This window comes from Rattus norvegicus, chromosome 18, assembly GCF_036323735.1.
Source record: "Rattus norvegicus strain BN/NHsdMcwi chromosome 18, GRCr8, whole genome shotgun sequence".
In the NCBI taxonomy this organism is placed as follows: domain Eukaryota; kingdom Metazoa; phylum Chordata; class Mammalia; order Rodentia; family Muridae; genus Rattus; species Rattus norvegicus.
The window spans coordinates 26,182,763-26,200,824 of record NC_086036.1 but is presented as its reverse complement, the minus strand read 5'-3'; the positions used below and the strand labels follow the sequence as shown (position 1 = coordinate 26,200,824).

Sequence of the window (18,062 nt, the reverse complement as noted above, 5' to 3'; positions counted from 1 at the left end):
TGTATGTCTGTGTGAGGGGATCAGATGTTGGCATTATAGACAGTTATGAACTGCCATGTGGATGTGGGGAATTGAGCCCCAGGTCCTCTGGAAGAACAGTCAGTGCTTTTAACTGCTAAACCATCTCTCCAGCTCCAAATGGAATGGTTTTATTTTCTTCCAAGGGTTATATATATCACTTTCTTGTGGTGATTTTATTATTATTTTGGAACTCTGACGTCGATCCTTTCTTTTGTAGGTGACCCATTCCTTTCTCCCCTTTATCTTTGATATTAAGAAACAATCAGGCAGAGTGTGGCTCACTGTAAAGTGCTTGCCTTGCACACTTGATTCCCCAGCACTACCAAACCCAACCATCGTGTGTCTAAATATGGCTTTGTTGGCTTCCAGTTACACGAGGAATAACTGTAGTGACTGGTGATTGTCTCTTAATTTCTCTCTCCAAGCCTCTTCCTGAATCTGGTCCCTTCTTTCTTCCCTGGTTGTTACACTGTGCATAAGCCAGTCGGAGCAGTCAGCCTTCAGTCTGTGGACACTGTTACAGCTCTCACCAGCCAAAATGTGTATGTGGTGTATGTGCACATGTGTGGTCAGGCTGTGCACTCATGGAGGGCAGAGGAAGGTCAGTGTCCTACTCTTATCACTTCAGAGTAGGGTTTCTCACTGAACCTGGAGGTAGGCTAGCAATCAGCAAGCATTCCACGTTGGCTTCCACCCCTCTAACTAAAGATGACCTTGAGCTCCTGACCCTCTGATACCAGCCCACAACACTAGGATCACAAGTGTGACACCAGGCCAAGAAAAAAAAAATCTGTCAATCTAGTCGTCATTGTGTCACCCAGTCGTCATTGTGTCACCCCGCCCCCCCGCCCCCCCCCCCCCCCCGAGCTGAGGACAGAACCCAGGGCCTTGCACTTGCTAGGCAAGCGCTCTACCACTGAGCTAAATCCCCAACCCCGTCGATTTAGTTTTAATCTAAGGCAGACCATATAGGTCTTCAAGTATAGCCACGATCAAGGGAAAGACGGTGTACACGGTTCAGTGGTCCATCAGTGGGATAGTGTTTAGGTCCCAAGGGAATGTGTAAATGGGCAGGTAATTTCTTTCAACAGTTATTTCTTAACTAGTGTTGCTTATATTCAATGGCAACTTTCACTAGTATACATTAAGTATTTTTAATTAAAAATAACAATCAGATAACTTCAAGAAAACAAGTGAACAGAAATATAGAGAAAAATTATCCTGAATATCAGAGGAAAGAAAGTCTATTTAGCACCAAGAACAGTAGTATACACACAGAACATACAGTCTGAAAGATGCTCAATGGCCTAACAAAAAGCAGGACGTTTCTAGAGAACAGAGTGAGAACAGGAGGAAAATGACCTGGGTTTACAGAAGTCACAGTTGATAGAGTTCCACATTACAAGGTAGTATTCTAAGGTTAGCACATAAGGGAAATAGGCTTACTAGAAAACGAGAAAGAATATACACTCGATTTCAGCCTTGACTCTTGATAAGTTGTTTGATAAATCTGAATTATCTGATCATGTAAACCCTTTAGCTTTGAACAGTTTAAGTTTTTCATTTTCTTAGCTGCAAAGAAACCCTGACAACCCTCTCCCATTTTCAGCAACAAAGTCACCTTTCAATTAACTTTGTGGTACCACGATCCACATTTTACACAATAAAAACTGACATTACTTATTGCTGGTTGATACCTAACAGGGCTTATCTTTCATTTATTTACCTAGTTGGTACCCTGGTAATTTGTAAAGTTCATTATCAAATATAATATTTTTCATTAATTAATCACTTCTATTTTGAATTTCCCTTTTCATAGCCTCTTATTGCCCATCAAAACTATTTTTAAGCACTCACCACACATTTTTTTTTCTTTTTTTTTTTTTTTTCGGAGCTGGGTACCGAACTCAGGGCCTTGCGCTTGCTAGGCAAGCGCTCTACCACTGAGCTAAATCCCCAACCCCCACACACACTTGTTTTAACAGTAGCTATTTCAAAGGGGACAAGAGCTGATCCTCAGAGACAGTGGACATCTTGAATTTCATATTCAATAGTCTGGTAAGTTGACATAGGCTATGAGACTGGAGAACTCAATATTCAAGTCTTTCATGCCAAGGAGAGTTTACTTGGTAGATTAAAAACTCATCTGCTTATTAATAGCTGTGCTGTGTCTACTTAGGACAGTAATTCTCCAAGTATGGCCCCCATATCAGAAGATCACATACTACCCACCACCCCTAAATACATCAGAGATGCACATTCTTGTAGCCCTCTCCAGATCAACTCTATCAAACTGGGGCACGTGCCCAGCTATGATCTAATACACTCCTCTGGTGATCCAAACACACCTGTTAGAAACCGCTACCTTAGGTTTTCTTTGCTGCAGTCCAAAGCTTAGGCTCCTGCCCTTTAATACACATCCTGACTAGTAACCAACCCTCAACACTGGGCTTAGTGTGCCGTCTGAAAAAGCAGAAGCCAGGGGTACTCGGCCTGCTATCAGTTAAGGAATCATCCAGTGAACTTCTCAAAGCATAACTAAGGCAAACCTCTTTACTTTCACAGCCTTCACTAGCTCTATCCAAAGGGTTTCATCAACAACTTCATCTTCAAGGGACAACCCAAGACAGACCCTTCCCAGTAGAGCTGTCCACGGGAATTTAGTCTCTAAGAGGTGGAATCAACTCTTTAACTCCCAACATTAATTTCTTAAAACATGAATTAAAAGGAAACTTTATTCTAACTAAAACCACAAAAGTACTTGAAGTGGCTTATAGAAATTGACGTGCAGTAGTTCTACTGGAAAACTAGGAAAGAAGAACAGGTATGACCTATATTCCCCTCTCTCATCACTGACGGCAGCCTTGGAGAACAATATGGAATACTGTTATATAAAACTACTTAAGATAAAGTCGGACAAACCTGAAACTCTTGGCTATTAGACGTGTCAGTGCATTCTCATTCATATGGGCAGTGGGCACTTAATAACATCCCAACCACCGTACCCATTAAAGATGCAGTTGTCCTTAGCAGGTAGGAATTAAAACAAAAACTTTTGACTTTCTATTTACTAATTAGAGCAGGTGTGGAGGTCAGAGGGCAGTTTACACTTTTATTCAGACTCTGGCGACAGACTTCGGTCATCAGGCTTTACCCGCTGAGCCGTCTTGTCAGCCCTAAATATTCCTACAAATAACTTAAGAAATTTGTGTGTGCACACATGCAAATGTGCCAAGACAGGTGTGTGGAGGTCAGAGGATAACTTTAGGGAGTCGGTTCTTTCCTTTTACCATGTGCATCCTGTGAATTGAACTGGGTCTTCTGGCTTGGAGGCAATCACCTTTACCCACTAAGCCATCTCGCTGGCCCTTTTTTGAATCTTTCTTAAAATACCATAACAGCATAAAATTTCTCTGACATTTCACTGACTTGTATGTTTTGAGTATGAGAAAATACTGATTATGCCTGGTTATGAAAAAAATCTGCCTTAATATATAGAGTGGTTGTAGGCATTTGTTTCAGACCCAGTATCAACACAGAGAAGATGACGGTTAAGACAGTTGCACTGGAAAGCCTGAAAGACAAAACTTGTACCTGTCAAGAATCAATGTGTTTCAAGTATGGATTCTATTAAGAAAAGGAGATGTTCTGTGTGGGCTTCCATGTCCAGGGCCTAGTCCTGTGCTATTGTAGGCATTTGTTTTAATCAAACTCCAGAGGAGGAAGAAAAAAAGTGGAAAAATACCAAACATTGAGGGGTGCTAATTACATAAAAATAAATTTTAGGAATGGTTAAGTGTCAACAATCTTCAATTGTCTTTATTACAGCAAGAGGAAATTTTACTCTTAATGCATAGAATCTGAAGAAAAAAATTTACATTTAGCTTTTAAAAGAGGCCCTTTTGACAGTTATTAATACAAATGTGAAATAAGACCCTCCAACAATACCAATTTCAGTAATAGTTTACATACAGCAATAATTTATTCTGAAATGTTCATTTAGTTTGAGACATAACTCATGTCTCATTAATAAAAGAGCAGCCATCTCACCTCAGATACCAGAATATACAACAGTTACAGCATAGCAAAAATCCTACCTACTTCTGATAAAATCTAGTTCAGTTAAAATAGTTTCATTCAAATGCTTTACAGTTACACAGATTTGAGCACAAAATAGTGTGAATTGTTACACTGTAGCTATCTCTATGCACACCATGTGATCACAGAATCATTAGTCATTACTTCTGAAATTGAACCATCAGTTTCATTCATGCAGTAAAGCAAAGCAGGCTGGGTAAACATATTCATTGGGAACCATATTACTGTGAATTTCACAGCCACATGATTAATTATGACGGTAGATGGGATTCACAAGGACTAATTTTTTTGCATAAATACCAATTTCTCCCTGATGTGAATTTACTTTATAATCTAAAAATGATTGATAACAGCAATATATCATAGTGTCTATCTGTAGTGTTATTTTAAGACAGGCGATAATTAAAGGACAATGGAACGGATGCTACTTAAATACATGTAAAACACACTGTACAGATAGATATACGTGGCTTTACCATTTTTTCCTACCTAACAGGAGTGCCTCCCAAAATGACCAGTGAGGACTGTGTACTATCAAATATGGTTTCCAGAACAAAACCCCTCTAACAAGAATCAAACCTATTTACAAAAATTTTCAACCTTTAAAGTTTCCTTTGAAATAAAGTCTCTATACAGCAGTTGTGATTAACACCAGCTTTTCCTACATTTCTCCTTCTAGCTCTTTTAAACAGACGTCACGAGGTAAGACCCAGAATGGCGTTTAGGACTCTGGGCTCCACTAGATTCAGTGCTGTCAGTCTTCGAGTCTCTCTTCTTTGTGCTGCTGCCCACCGGCGTGGGGATCTGAGATGGCCGGGCTGAAGTGCTGTCTGCGCTGCTTTTCCTAGGGCTTGGGTTGTAATTAAAAGGCGTCACTCTGGCAGCGACCGTCCCACTGGGAGAACTGTGCTTGCTGGAGCTACTTGAACTGAAAGGGGTGCGCTCTGCCATGCAGGTCTCACCAGTCTCTGCTACAGGGGCAGGGCTACTCTGTCCTGCTTTAGTCTCAGTTCCTTTCTGTTCCGGGGCCTCTACCTGAATAAAGGAGTTCAGGCGGTTTTCTAGACCCACGGTTTGCACAGGACTGCCACTGCCCACACTTTGTTTTCCTTGGGTGTCTTTTGAATCTTTAATGCTTGGATTTCCCTTTTCTGAAATGCTGTCAATCACTGGGGGGGTGTTACCTGTGGGAGATCTTCCAGATCTAGGGTTGTTAATGGGGCAGTCCTCAATTCTCACCCAAACGTCCTCTGTTTTAGAAACAGCAGGTGCCATCTGATAGATCAGAGTCTTTGATTCAGCACCACTGGCAGCACCTGAGGAAGTGGTCTGAGAAACCGTGTTTGTGGGAGAAATTTCACTTTCCTTTATTTTCCTCCATGTTCCTTTTGTGGGTACCTGGTTTTCTTTCATTTGTCTGGGTCCTGGCACAGAGTTCACATGCTTTTCATCCTCACTTTTTGCTTTTTCACTGGACTCTGAAGAAGCAGAAAGAATAGAAGATGAGCTTCCAGTTCTTCTCCAAGTGCTCACTCGAGGAAGGGATGAGGAATGTTTGCTGTGTTCACGCTTCCAGGTTCCCGCTCGGTTGACTGGTAGTCTGGACGGACTTTCAGAATGGGAGCGTGCGATATCATGCCGCTTTGAGGGCCTTCCGTCACTGTACTCTATAGTGGGGCTGAGGTTAGGTGGGAGCTTGCGCCATCCACCTGCCTGAACAGATGGATGTGTGGACAGAGACATATCGGGAAGGGAAGGGCTTAAAACTGGGGTCTGTGCCTGGGACCTGGTGGGAGAATCTGGTCTAGAAGATGGAGAAAGGGATTCAAATGAGGCAGATTCCTCCAGTTTCCTCCTTAGGGTTGGGCTTGGGGCTTCTTTGATGAAAGTGGACTGGCGTACTAATGCAGGTCTTTCTGACCTGTCTGATTCACTTCCACTTGACTTAGTTGAAGACATTCTAGAAAGTTCTACCTTTTTATTAGACCCATTGCTGTTATTCATCTGATTCAGTCCTTTGGATGCTGACTCACTTCTGGGGATGCTGCTGGCGTTCTTGGACAAGCCTGTTTGTTTGCTGAGGTTTTGCTGGCTCAGCTGCCGGCCTGGGGATGTGTAGGACATTTTCCCCGACCCCGAGGACTTGGTCGAAGCAGTACTGGGAGACGATGTTCTGGGCAGCTGAGAGAGTTTGTTAGGAGTGCTTATTCCATTTCTACCGGGGGAGATCGAGTTCCGCCCTGGCGACTGCATCGGCCTACTTAATGGCTGCTGTGTGGGTCTCGAGGGAGTGGAGTCTCTAGACCCTGACCTAGAGGGCCCCTTATTTGACCCACTAATGTGGGAAGTTTGCCTGGTAATAGGGCTCAGCTCTGACTTCACTGCTGGCTTAGTTCCACGAGGAGAAGTGGTAGCTACAGGACCTTCACTGGGGCTTTTAGAGGCTGGAGTCTTGAGGGGTGGGCCTTTTTTAGAGACAGGGCTTGTACTTGAGGAGCTGTTCCGAACTCCCGGGATGTGAATCATTGTCCTGCCTCTTGAGATTGAAGGCATGTTTGTCTGAAGGGGTTGTTTCATTTGGCTGGAGATTTCTGAATTAGATCGAATCTTTCCTGTAATCAAGCTTTTATAAACCTTTTTTCCACCTTTGATTCCTTTGTTTTCGGATTCTATTTTTTTTGCTTCTAATGTGCTTTTCTCCCCAGGTTTGAGAATTCTTGGGCCTTTATGACTTGTGAATGGCTTCTCCTCTTGGTCAGGTGTAAGGTGAAAAGGCGACCCCAGGGAGACGCCCGACTTCAGGGACAGGATGGAGTCTGAGTCCGACGACGCTTGTCTGGACAGACACGCAGCGGCGGCGGCAGCTTGGTGCAGACTACTTACTATGGAGTTTGCACCTTCCTGAATAGCTTTCCAGTCGAAATTTTCTGAATCGGGGGATAAACCGTGTTCTGACTCTGGCCTCTGTATATCTTTCAAGTCGAGTGTCAGATCTTCGGCTAACACGCTGCCCACTTTCCTAGGACTCTGCCTCTCACCCTCACCCTTGAGTCTGGAAGGCCTCCTCTTTTTTGGCATAGCAGAGCTTATGCACTCCTGCAACAGGTCGTCCTCAGAATCAATGCTCAGAGAGCTGAGAGAGCTGTTTCTGGAGAAGCACACAGGGGTGTCTTCCACATGAAAGGACTTGGGCGCATACCCAGATGCCTGAGGCTTGCCTGGCTGTCCTTGCGCGTTGGCAGGCTCAGCGTCTCTGACTGGTCCAGTTTCTTCGTTATTGTTGTTTTCTTGGTCAACGTCACTAAGGGAGCTCAGAGAAGAATTTCGAGAAAAGCAAACCGGTGTATTTTCAATAGCAAAATTCTGCAGTTTTTCGTCAGTTGCTGCCCCTCTGTCTGGTACGTCTTTAGAGGACTGGGGGAAAGTGGGTTGTTCCTGCAGCAGTGGTTTAGACGGCCCTCTGTTCACTGGATGTTTTGTACTAGCCTGTGCCTTCCTAGCCGACTGTTGGCTTGAGCTTGGTTCTGTGTGGCAGGTAACTTTGGCTTCGGAGTCCTTACTTTCTTTGCCCTTTCTTAACTCAGCCTTTTCCCTGGAGAGGTCAACATCGTCATCATCAAAATCTAGAGAACTCAAAGAGTCATTTCGTGAGAAGCAGTAAGGAGTCCCTTCAATGGGTGTGTAATGATGCGGTGAATCGAAAGTAAAGCCTCCCCGGACCCTGTCCTCATTGTCCGGTAGCTTGTCATTCAAGTCCTTGGGGTTGTTTTTTAAGCTCTGTTTCTTTGAGTCTTTATTGTCTGAGAAAGTTTCTTCAGTATTTACGTTAACTTTTGAGTCTGTATTCTTTCTCACACGAGTTCTGTATTCAGTATTTTGTGGCATGGGCTTTACTGGTGAAGTAGGCTTCTTTTTCTTAGTGTCTATTTGATTTTTGTTAGTTCCGGATGAAGTCATGGATGCCTGTTGGACTTGGTCCATTATCTTTTTCACTCGGAAAGGCTTGTGGCTTCTTCCTTTGGGCAGGGCAGAATTGATGCATTCTGCAAGAATATCTCCTTCCTCTGCTTTGCTACCATCCAGGTCTGGTATAGCTATAGAGGAGACTTTTCCTCTCTGAGCCTCATCTGTACTTCTGCCCTCTGTAGGAATGGTATCTCGTTTTTCAAACTCACCTGACTGTACACTTGCTCTAACCCCATCTCCAGCAGCCAGCTCATTCGGAGGGGATTCTATTGTGAGATCACTCAGAGATGTTGCTGTGGAGAAGTTTATAGGCGTCCCTTCCACACAGTACACTCGGGGCACATCGTCCCCTGGTGTAAAGCTGACATGTTTTTGTGCCTGCAGCCTGCTCTGTGACGGCAGAAGTTTGTACACAGGCAGCTGACTCGGTTTCCTTGCCACAGGAGGAGGTAATTTTGAAGCAGTCTGGGCTAGCTTTTTGGCTTTGCGTGATGACTTTGTTGGCATGGCTGAAATAATACATTCTTCTAATATTTCAATATCATCATCATCGGAATCATCTAATAAGTCTTTTTCAGAGTCAGGCTTTTCTACCTCTTTATCCTGGTTTTCATTAGATTCTTCAGGCTGTTCTGGTTCAGTTTCATTCCCATTGTCGTTTTCCTGAACTGGAGGCATTATTCTTAATTCCACATCTTTCTGTATAAAGGGCTCATCCAGACTCAGAGCACTTAGGCTAGAGGAACAAGAAAACCCATCTGGAGTACTCTCTGTGGCAAAGTGTAACAGAGTGTCGGCATCCGGGAGGACCTGCACCCTCTGCACAGCCGCACTCACGGCCGTCTGCTTAGGCCCACCCTCTCTCTGCTCGGCAGCAGGCACCTTAGTTTTTGGCACCTCTCTCTTGGTCTGCACTGGCTGTGGGGGAGGGGGAGGGGGAGGGGTCTTGCTTCTGCTTGGTGGCATGGTCTGCCCTGGGCTGTCTGGAAGGTCACTGGGGCTGACAATCCCACTCACCATTCCACTACATGGCTCACTCTGAACAGAGCTGGCGATGGAGCGACTCTCAAAACTGTCCAGGGAGCTGACAGAAGTACACCTGCTGAATACAAGGGGCGTCTCCTGGACATAGTGTTCTGGGGGACTTTTGGGTGTCTGAGCACCGCTTTTGGAGGGAGACTTGGCTCCTGAAGAAAACTCAACAGCTTTATGCCTGGCGGATTCTGAAGCTAAGCCGGAAGCCTGGAGTCTGCTGGGCTTGGTTCTAGTACTCTGGGACACGGCTGGGACGTCACTCGCAGGGTCTTGAGCTGACCGCGTCACATCATTCTCTTTTATCTCTGCTATTTGCAGAGTATTCGCAGAGTCTGCCTCCTGTGTTGTCTGATCACAGCCTATTTCATCCTCAGCTGATGATAGCGATGATAAGGAACTACACCTTGAGAAACATATTGGGGTGTCTTCTACACAGTAAGTCTGCATTGTCTCTTGGTTGATGGAGGGGACTTTGCAGGCAGTCCCTTTTGGAGTCTGACCATTTCTTTGTGCTGAACTTGGATGCAGCTGACTCTGCCTTTTGGCGTTAGATGAAGGTGCAGATGCAGCCTCACTGCTTGGAGAGTTATGTTCAGTTTTAGTGCCCTGTACTGATGGAGTCTTTGAGAATGAAAATGATGGCTTCTGGGATGAAGATATGTCAGTGGCATATTTTAGACTATAATCAATAGGCTGATCCACATGGTGTTTCTCTTCATTATACTTTATGCTGTAATTTGTCGGTCTCTCTTCTTCTTCATGCTGTTCTTCCTCAGAATAACGTTCACTGTAGTTGGTAGGCTTGTCATCTTCATAGTCGTCTTCCTGACACAAAGACTGGTTCACATTTTGATTAACTGCATGACTAGAACCCATTCGATTTGTTTCTGAACCATTGGTTCCCCTGGACCTATATGGGGAAACGCACTCTTGTTGCCCAAAATGCTGTTGGAACTTGAGGTGTTTGTCATCAGTGTTCTCAGAGTAGACGGGAAAATTGGTGTTCTGGCTTCTTGATTGCCTTTGCTCGTTTTGCTTTATTTCATCTTCTATCACATGCTTGGGTCTTGCCCACCTTTCATTTTGTGAGGGGCTCTGCCTTCCTGAGTTCAGCTGCTCATCTGAGTACTTGAGGCTGTAGTTTATTGGTGTGTCCAGCTCCCCACCATTATCATCCATATGATTTGCACTGTGTATCTTATGGGCTAGGTCGGCAGGATACTGCCCATAACTGCAAAACTTACCTTCATCATCTTCTGAGTAGGACTCAACCGAGGGCTTCATCTGGCCCCTTTTACCATAGCCATCACTACTAGTGACACTGTTTAAGCTGTCATTTGAAGATCTCTTATATTCCACCTTGGCATAAGGCATGGAGCATGTCCTGTTTGAGCTTTCCGACTTAGCGAAGTTGTGTGTGTTTGGATGTGTGTGGGACGCAGAGCTTCTTCGTGCTGCAGTCCTCTCCTCCGCCACACAGTGGAGCTCAGCGGCAGAGGCGGGGCTTCTGTCGTCCTGGGAGGTGTGGAGGGCGGACACTTCTTCCATCACTTTGGCTATCTGGGCTGCAGTGGCAGAGAGCTGCAAACCCCGTTTGGAAGAGGTTCCCGGATTTTCTGTTGCTGAATGGTAAGTGCTGAGGCCAATACCTCGTTCTCTCTCCAAACTTCTGTCTTTCTCAGAACGAGAACTGTCTAAACTTCCCCTTGATGAAGAAGAGCTGGGCAATACTGTGGTATTTAAGTATGGTGAAAGAACAGTCATGTTTCCAGTGTTAAAGTTGTCTGACCTATTGTCATCATGTCGACTGGCGTCAAAGACATAGTCACCATAAAGATTCTGCTTGTGTCTCTGCTTACTGCGATGAGATGCCTTGGGACTTAAATTGTCAATATTGTCAAAGGTTTCTGATAAATGCTGAGCGTCTAATTCTGCTTCTAGAGCTTTTTGTTTCCTAACGTGAAGGGATGGCAAACTTGAGCCAGGAGACATGATGTTGGCATCCTTATACTTTGCAGGTCTGTTTGCCATGAGATTCCTTAAAGCTGCTGCGCTCCCCATAGCGATCATTTTGTGCTTGGAATGAATGAGGTTCTTGAGCATGCTCACCGCCCCCATGTCCCACAGAGCCTCCTGGTCTTTAGGATTTCTCGCTGAGAGATTCCACAGAGTTCCACATGCATTACTGACTATTGTCAAGCTGTGAGATTTCAAGTGCTGTAATAAAGTTTGTAGGCAGTTGTTCTCTCTTAGGATTTGTCTGAATTAAAACAAAAGCATGTGAGATTAAGGAGGAAATGTGGTTAGTGACAACAAAAAAAGGGACAGCAAACAGTTGTAAACAAAAAATGATTACTAAACACACTAGCTATTATTAGCAGATCAACTATCTTGTGAAATCCAAGCATATCTCCTCTCTTTTTGTTCTCTTGGCTCATTTGATGTTTATTTTTTCCAAGTACTGTCTGTCATTCCAAAAGCAGTAATAGTATTATGTTTCACTTATTCTGTGTCCTATTCTGATCCACTGTAAGAAAAGGAGCAGCTACATTTTCTACGTTCACATCGCAATCGTTTTCTAACTTAATGATTATAAACACATCATGAAGGTTTTTTTTTTTTTTTTCCTTTTTTTTTTTCGGAGCTGGGGACCGAACCCAGGGCCTTGCGCTTGCTAGGCAAGGGCTCTACCGCTGAGCTAAATCCCCAACCCCACATCATGAAGTTTTAAACAGGGACTGTGTCAATTGTGGAAGTAGAAGACAAGTGACTGACAGATAGCTATGCAGTCAGGGAGCACACAGCATGCTTCTAGACCAGCAACCTTCCTTTTCAGAGTAAGTCGACTCTGTCTCAGTGAAGACACCAAGTCCAAAGCACTTGTGAGCAGACTGTGTATATAAGCATTGTTTTTAAAGATAACATGAAGTATAGGTTTTAAAAATACAAAAAGCGGGGCTGGGGATTTAGCTCAGTGGTAGAGCGCTTACCTAGGAAGCGCAAGGCCCTGGGTTCGGTCCCCAGCTCCGAAAAAAAGAACCAAAAAAAAAAAAAAAATACAAAAAGCATTTAAATATTAGGACAAACAGTCAATATAATGAACGCTGGGTCTTAGAGAGATGTGCAGTCTTTAAAGTGAATTAGCACCTAGCGATAACCTACTCTATCTGAGTTTGACATTGTCAAGGCAATGTAATAAGCTTCAGTGCTGGCTAAGACACCATTAGGAAAGTGCTGAACCTTTACACTTCCTATGTCATACTCCGAGTTTTTCCTCTGTTTGAAAATTAGTTTTGTCGGGGTTGGGGATTTAGCTCAGTGGTAGAGCGCTTGCCTAGGAAGCGCAAGGCCCTGGGTTCGATCCCCAGCTCCGGAAAAAAAAAAAAAAAGAAAAAAGAAAATTAGTTTTGTTATTTGTTTATGCCATATAAATAGGGGAGAATTAATTTGACTTTTATTCCTTTTTCTATCGCCTGGCAGGATTTCTCAACTACCGTTTATTTGTAAACTCCTATAAGATACTCTGAATTTTATTAGCAACAACATGCAAATGAGTTACTCTTGGAGTTGATAGTGGTCTTCACACTACAATAAGGCCTCTTTGCTTAGAGCTTTCATAATAATATAAAACAGCTTAGAATTAGGTCGTTCTAAAGAAACAAACTCTATAATAATCCACTTAAAAGTAATACAAAACTTGGTATATACCTGTGGTCTTCGTTGGTAGCTATCAAGCTGGACACATTCCGTAATATCCCACCTCCACTTTCAATGATGGCTAACGTATTTGTCTGGCTCCGGTAAGTGAGGGTGCCAACCAGAAATGCCAGTGCCCCGTCCACAGCACATATGTCAGCCTTATTCTCAGTGCAGTGTGCGGACAGATTCCATAAGGCACTCAAGACGCTTTTGAGAGTTGATTCCTATTCATGATTGAAATATGTGTCATTTAGTTAGAGTCTTTCTTTTACAAACAGTTTCACACAAAGTAAATTTAGTTCAGTGCTGTTTCTATAAATCAACACAGTATTAAACAATGACCACGTATCTTTCCATGATGCAGAATTGATGATATTCACTATCACAATATAATATTATCTGGATAATGCAAACTCAATTAAAACATCTTCATATACTATGTGTGGATAAGGAAAGATATCTAAATAACAACACACTGCACAACAAGTTATATAATATTCTATTTGTATTAAAAACAAAAATATGTATTCATGTGCTGATTAAAAATAATATGACTTCTGAAAACTTTATTCTCTTTCTTTTTGTTTTTTTGAGACAGGGTTTCTCTGTATAGCCCTTGCTGTCCTGGAATTCAATGTGTAAATCAGGCTGGCTCAAAATCATAAGAGATCTGCCTCTGCTCTGAGTGCTGGGATTAGAAGCGTGCACCACCACCACCTGGCTAACGTACAAATTCTTATTTTTTTAAAATTTTATTTTGTATATGTGAGTACAGTGTTGCTCTCTTCAGACACACCAGAAGAGGGCATCAGATCCTATTACAGATGGTTGTGAGCCACCATGTGGTGGTTGGGAACTGAACTCACAAATTCTTAAAACTCCTAAAGAAAGTACAAATTACAAAAAGGCCCAAACTCCCTCACATACAAAATTTTCAATTGCTGCAGAAACATTCTGATATACAATGAATGATATTTGGTTACAATTTGTCACACTCCAAATGTCAGTGTTTCTTCTTATGACACCATCAAGGAATCTTTATTAGAAATGTTCCTGTCAGAAGAAGAGGCGCTCCAGACAATACAGTTGCAAAATAGTACTCTAGAAATGAGGCTATTGTAGTCTGAGTTTAAAATAAATACCTTACAAAGGAGACAACGCTGTAGGAAGGTAACATAGATGATGGAAGAGAGAACACACCAGAAACAGAACCCAATGAGAACTACTTGGAAGTCTGAACCCTGTATCTATTCAAACAAACAGAGTCTAATTCCCAGTAACTCATGGTGCCTTACATAAATGGCCAGTTTTATGTAACTCATTAGATAACTAGATAGCTCATGCCTGAAATCCAGCACTTGGGATGCTAAGAGAAGGACTGGTACGAAATCAAGGCCAGCCTCTCTACACAAGATCCAGCCTCACATATTTGTACACATGTGCAAATGAGAAGGTCCTGAGTTCATATTTAATTACAATGTGATTTAAGTGTAAGATGCTTCAAAGGTTACAGCCTAAGGGCCAAGGGCCTGTATTAGACACACTTTACAATTGAAGTTCCAGGAGGCGTGAAATGATTACAAGCTGGGGGTGTAGCTGAGGAGCACGGCTATGTACACAGCACATAAGGGATGGGATGAGTGATGGTGTGAAGGGCTGGAGAAGGAAAAGAAATGGCTAAAGATTAGAAATAAGGAAAGGAGAGCTTGAAGGGGCTCGAGACCCCATATGTACAACAATGCCAAGCAACCAGAGCTTCCAGGGACTAAGCCACTACCTAAAGACTATACATGGACTGACCCTGGACTCTGACCTCATAGGTAGCAATGAATATTCTAGTAAGAGCACCAGTGGAAGGGGAAGGCCTTGGTCCTGCCAAGACTGAACCCCCAGTGAACGTGATTGTTGGGGGGAGGGTGGTAAGGGGGGGTAAGATGGGGGAGGGGAAGCCCATATAGAAGGGGAGGGAGAAGGGTTGGGTGATGTTGACCTGGAAACCGGGAAGGGGAATAACAATCGAAATGTAAATAAGAAATACTCAAGTTAATAAAGATTTAAAAAAAAAATAAGGAAAGGAACTGTAGTACAGTGACGTATCAAAAAGTATAATGTGCAAGGAAACTCAAAAGAAAAACAAGTAAACCTCAATAGACTCTGAGATAAAGGACAAGGTATCTGGAACCAGATTAGGAGGGACTGAGGCAAATGACCCATTCAGGACTTTGGTCATTATAGGAAAAGAAATAGTGTAGTAATCAGAAGCCACAGAGAACATTTTATTTTTAAAATATGTGGATTTTTAATAGACAGCTGAAACACAAAAGATCTAAAGATGAAACAGGCAGAGGGAGAGACTAGTAGCTGCTCTAAGTGAACACCAAGTGTGAGCCCTAGCATTAATTTTCTGGTACAATTTTATGGAACTATTGTTGAAGAGAAATAAATTGTACACTTTTCACATATACATTCTTACACTTTAAATGTAGCTATACACCAATGATTCCTTCACTCCAATCAATGAACAAATATTTACACTTGCCAAGGTTTCTTCATAAGCCTCTAAACCCATCTTTTCATTCTATCCCAGGGTCTAGACAAGTACTGTCTTGCTTTTAACACTAGCATCCTACTCGATGAGCAGAGGGTTAATGAACACCTTTCCTCTCTGGCTTTCTATCTGGTGCTGCTGTCTAAGTTTCAAAAAGTACAAGCTACAGAAATCTCCAGGAACCAAAGAACCACAGGCAGGGCTGCAGATGCTCACACGCTCATTGGTGGGCTGGTGAGAGGTCAACTACAACAAGCACCTGCCACACAAGCCTGCGACCTGAGTTCATGCCCACAGTGGAGTAAGAATCAACTCCGGAGACCTCTCTGACCTCCCATGTGCCCACAGAGGCTGGCCCATACAGACATGCAGGCATTCACACAAGCAAAAACAAAACCAAGTGGAGAGGTTTTTCTAAATACAGCTTACTGATTTATTTTTCAATAATTTGTTCTTTGTGCTGGAAGATAGTTCATCTGATAAAATAAAATGTCTGCCACACAAACATGAAACCTGATTTTAATTTACACAAAACCCATGTAAAAAGCTGGATGTGGCGGCTTGGAAGGCACTGACAGGAAGATGTCTAGTCAGTCTTGCTGAATAGATGTGCTCCAGGTCTACTGAGAGGACCCACCAAAACATGGGCTGGAGTGAAGGCTCAGCAGTGATGAGCATTTGATTGCTTCCAGAAGGCTTAACACCTTGTTTCTGGGCTCTGAGGATATCAGGCATGTATCTGATACACAGACATACATGCAGACAAAATACCCATACATAATAAAAAGGTGGAGAGCTACATATTTGCCTCAGCAGATAAGAGTGCCTGCTTAGCATGAATAAAGCCTGAGTTTGAGCCCTCGGACCATGGGAAACAGGAGGTGAGGTACAGGTCTGTAATCCCAGGATTTGGGAGGAGGAGACATGAGGATCAGAAGTTCTGTGTCGGGGGTTGGGGATTTAGCTCAGTGGTAGAGCGCTTGCCTAGGAAGCGCAAGGCCCTGGGTTCGGTCCCCAGCTCCAAAAAAAAAAAAAAAAAAAAAGAAGTTCTGTGTCATCCTTGGCTCCATAGTAAGTTCCACCCTGGGCTACATGAGATCTGTTCTTGAAAACAACCAACCAGGTGAGAGGATTGAGGAAGACATTCTACATATATCTCTAGTTTGTACATGCAGTTATGAACACACACAGACAGACACATGCACAGACAGACAGACAGACAGACACAGACACAGACACAGACACAGACACAGACACAGACACAGACACACACACACACACACACACACACACACACACACACACACACACACACAGACACACGATGTTGCCCAGAGTGGTCTTGAACTCCCAGGCTTGAGTAACCCTCCACCATACCTTGTTGGGTAGGCTGTAGTTATTCATATATATACTTTACAGTTTCCTGTTTACGTATCGACAATCATTACAGTTACTTCTGACTTTTGGCCATTACAAAGTTCTGAAGACCATTTTCACATTCCCAACAACAGTATAGAATGCTTCCCGAAGTTCAGCAACCTTGATGTGTGGTGAATCTTTAACTTTAAGCCAGTATGGTATGTATCATAGCATCCCACTGCAGTTTTAGTGACCAATAACATCATGTACCCTTTCCAGCACTTAGTGGCTATTGATACTTTTCTAAAGTATCAGTCCTAACCATCTATTTAGCATTTTCTAAGGTATCTTTATACAGAACAGAACCTACGTACATGTAAATATGGCTCTGTCTATGTACAGATGTATGATGAGCACAGTGCTTGTTGAGTTGTACATAGGTGTGTGTCTGCCACTACGTGCAAGTTAACTAGGACAACGTCTGACTGGGCCGTGCTTCCCCCTTGTTTTAGACAGGGTCTCTTTGACGGACTATGCCTTTAATACCAGCTCAGAGAGGCAGAGGCTGGTGGATCTCCTATTCTCGTACCCCACATTTTAAAGTTACCTTTTTAACTTCCAAAGCACATTCCATCAACGCTTTCACACTTCCAACTTCTCTCAACGTCTTTTTGCTATTTACATCTGCTCGCCAAGACAAATTCCGCAAAACACTTGCAATAACCTGTGAATAATCAAGTGTAGAACAATTTACATGTAAAATGATTCATACTAACTGCCTTTTTGTTTCTAATGCTAGAGGTAAGAACAGAATCTGTGCAGCTTAAATACAACCTATCTAAATGCTTGGTATAAGCGTTTCCATTTTAAATTTGGTTTTTTGAATATTTGTATACGTTTGAGATACCCTGGGTATGAGATAATGTTCCATATACATATATATTATAATTTCTTACACGTATAACTGGAAGGTAACTTTCTATAGTATATTAATAACAGTGAATAAAGCAGCTTCAGAACATAGGTTTTCCCCATGTGGTGTCAGGTTAGCAGAATACAAACAGTATCAGGTTTTAGATTTTGGGTTAGGAATGCTCCACCCGTAAGATCAAAGCATGGTATTTGTATGTACTGAAAGTCACAAGTAACACCCACTAACTTGAACAATACATATGATTGCTTATAATAATAAAAATAGGAATGTTCTGCCTATAGTCAACGCCTCAGAAATGTTACTAGGATGTTACAAGTGTTACAAAAAAGTACTTCAATATAATTATTTACTTTAGTGTTAGTAAAACCATACTTTAACACAAGCCGCTAAATACTAAGCCAA

General features: G+C 42.8%; 1 protein-coding gene across 1 annotated transcript in view; it reads right to left on the bottom strand.

Moving 5' to 3' along the window:
* Nucleotides 1–4,803: 4,803 nt before the first annotated feature.
* The window catches only part of Apc (APC regulator of WNT signaling pathway), a 57,640-nt gene continuing 44,381 nt past the window's right edge, over nucleotides 4,804–18,062 (bottom strand). Inside the window, 3 exon segments of the mRNA NM_012499.1 lie at nucleotides 4,804–11,380; nucleotides 12,829–13,043; nucleotides 17,334–17,450. Of these exon segments, the coding sequence (NP_036631.1) occupies nucleotides 4,804–11,380; nucleotides 12,829–13,043; nucleotides 17,334–17,450 (6,909 nt within the window).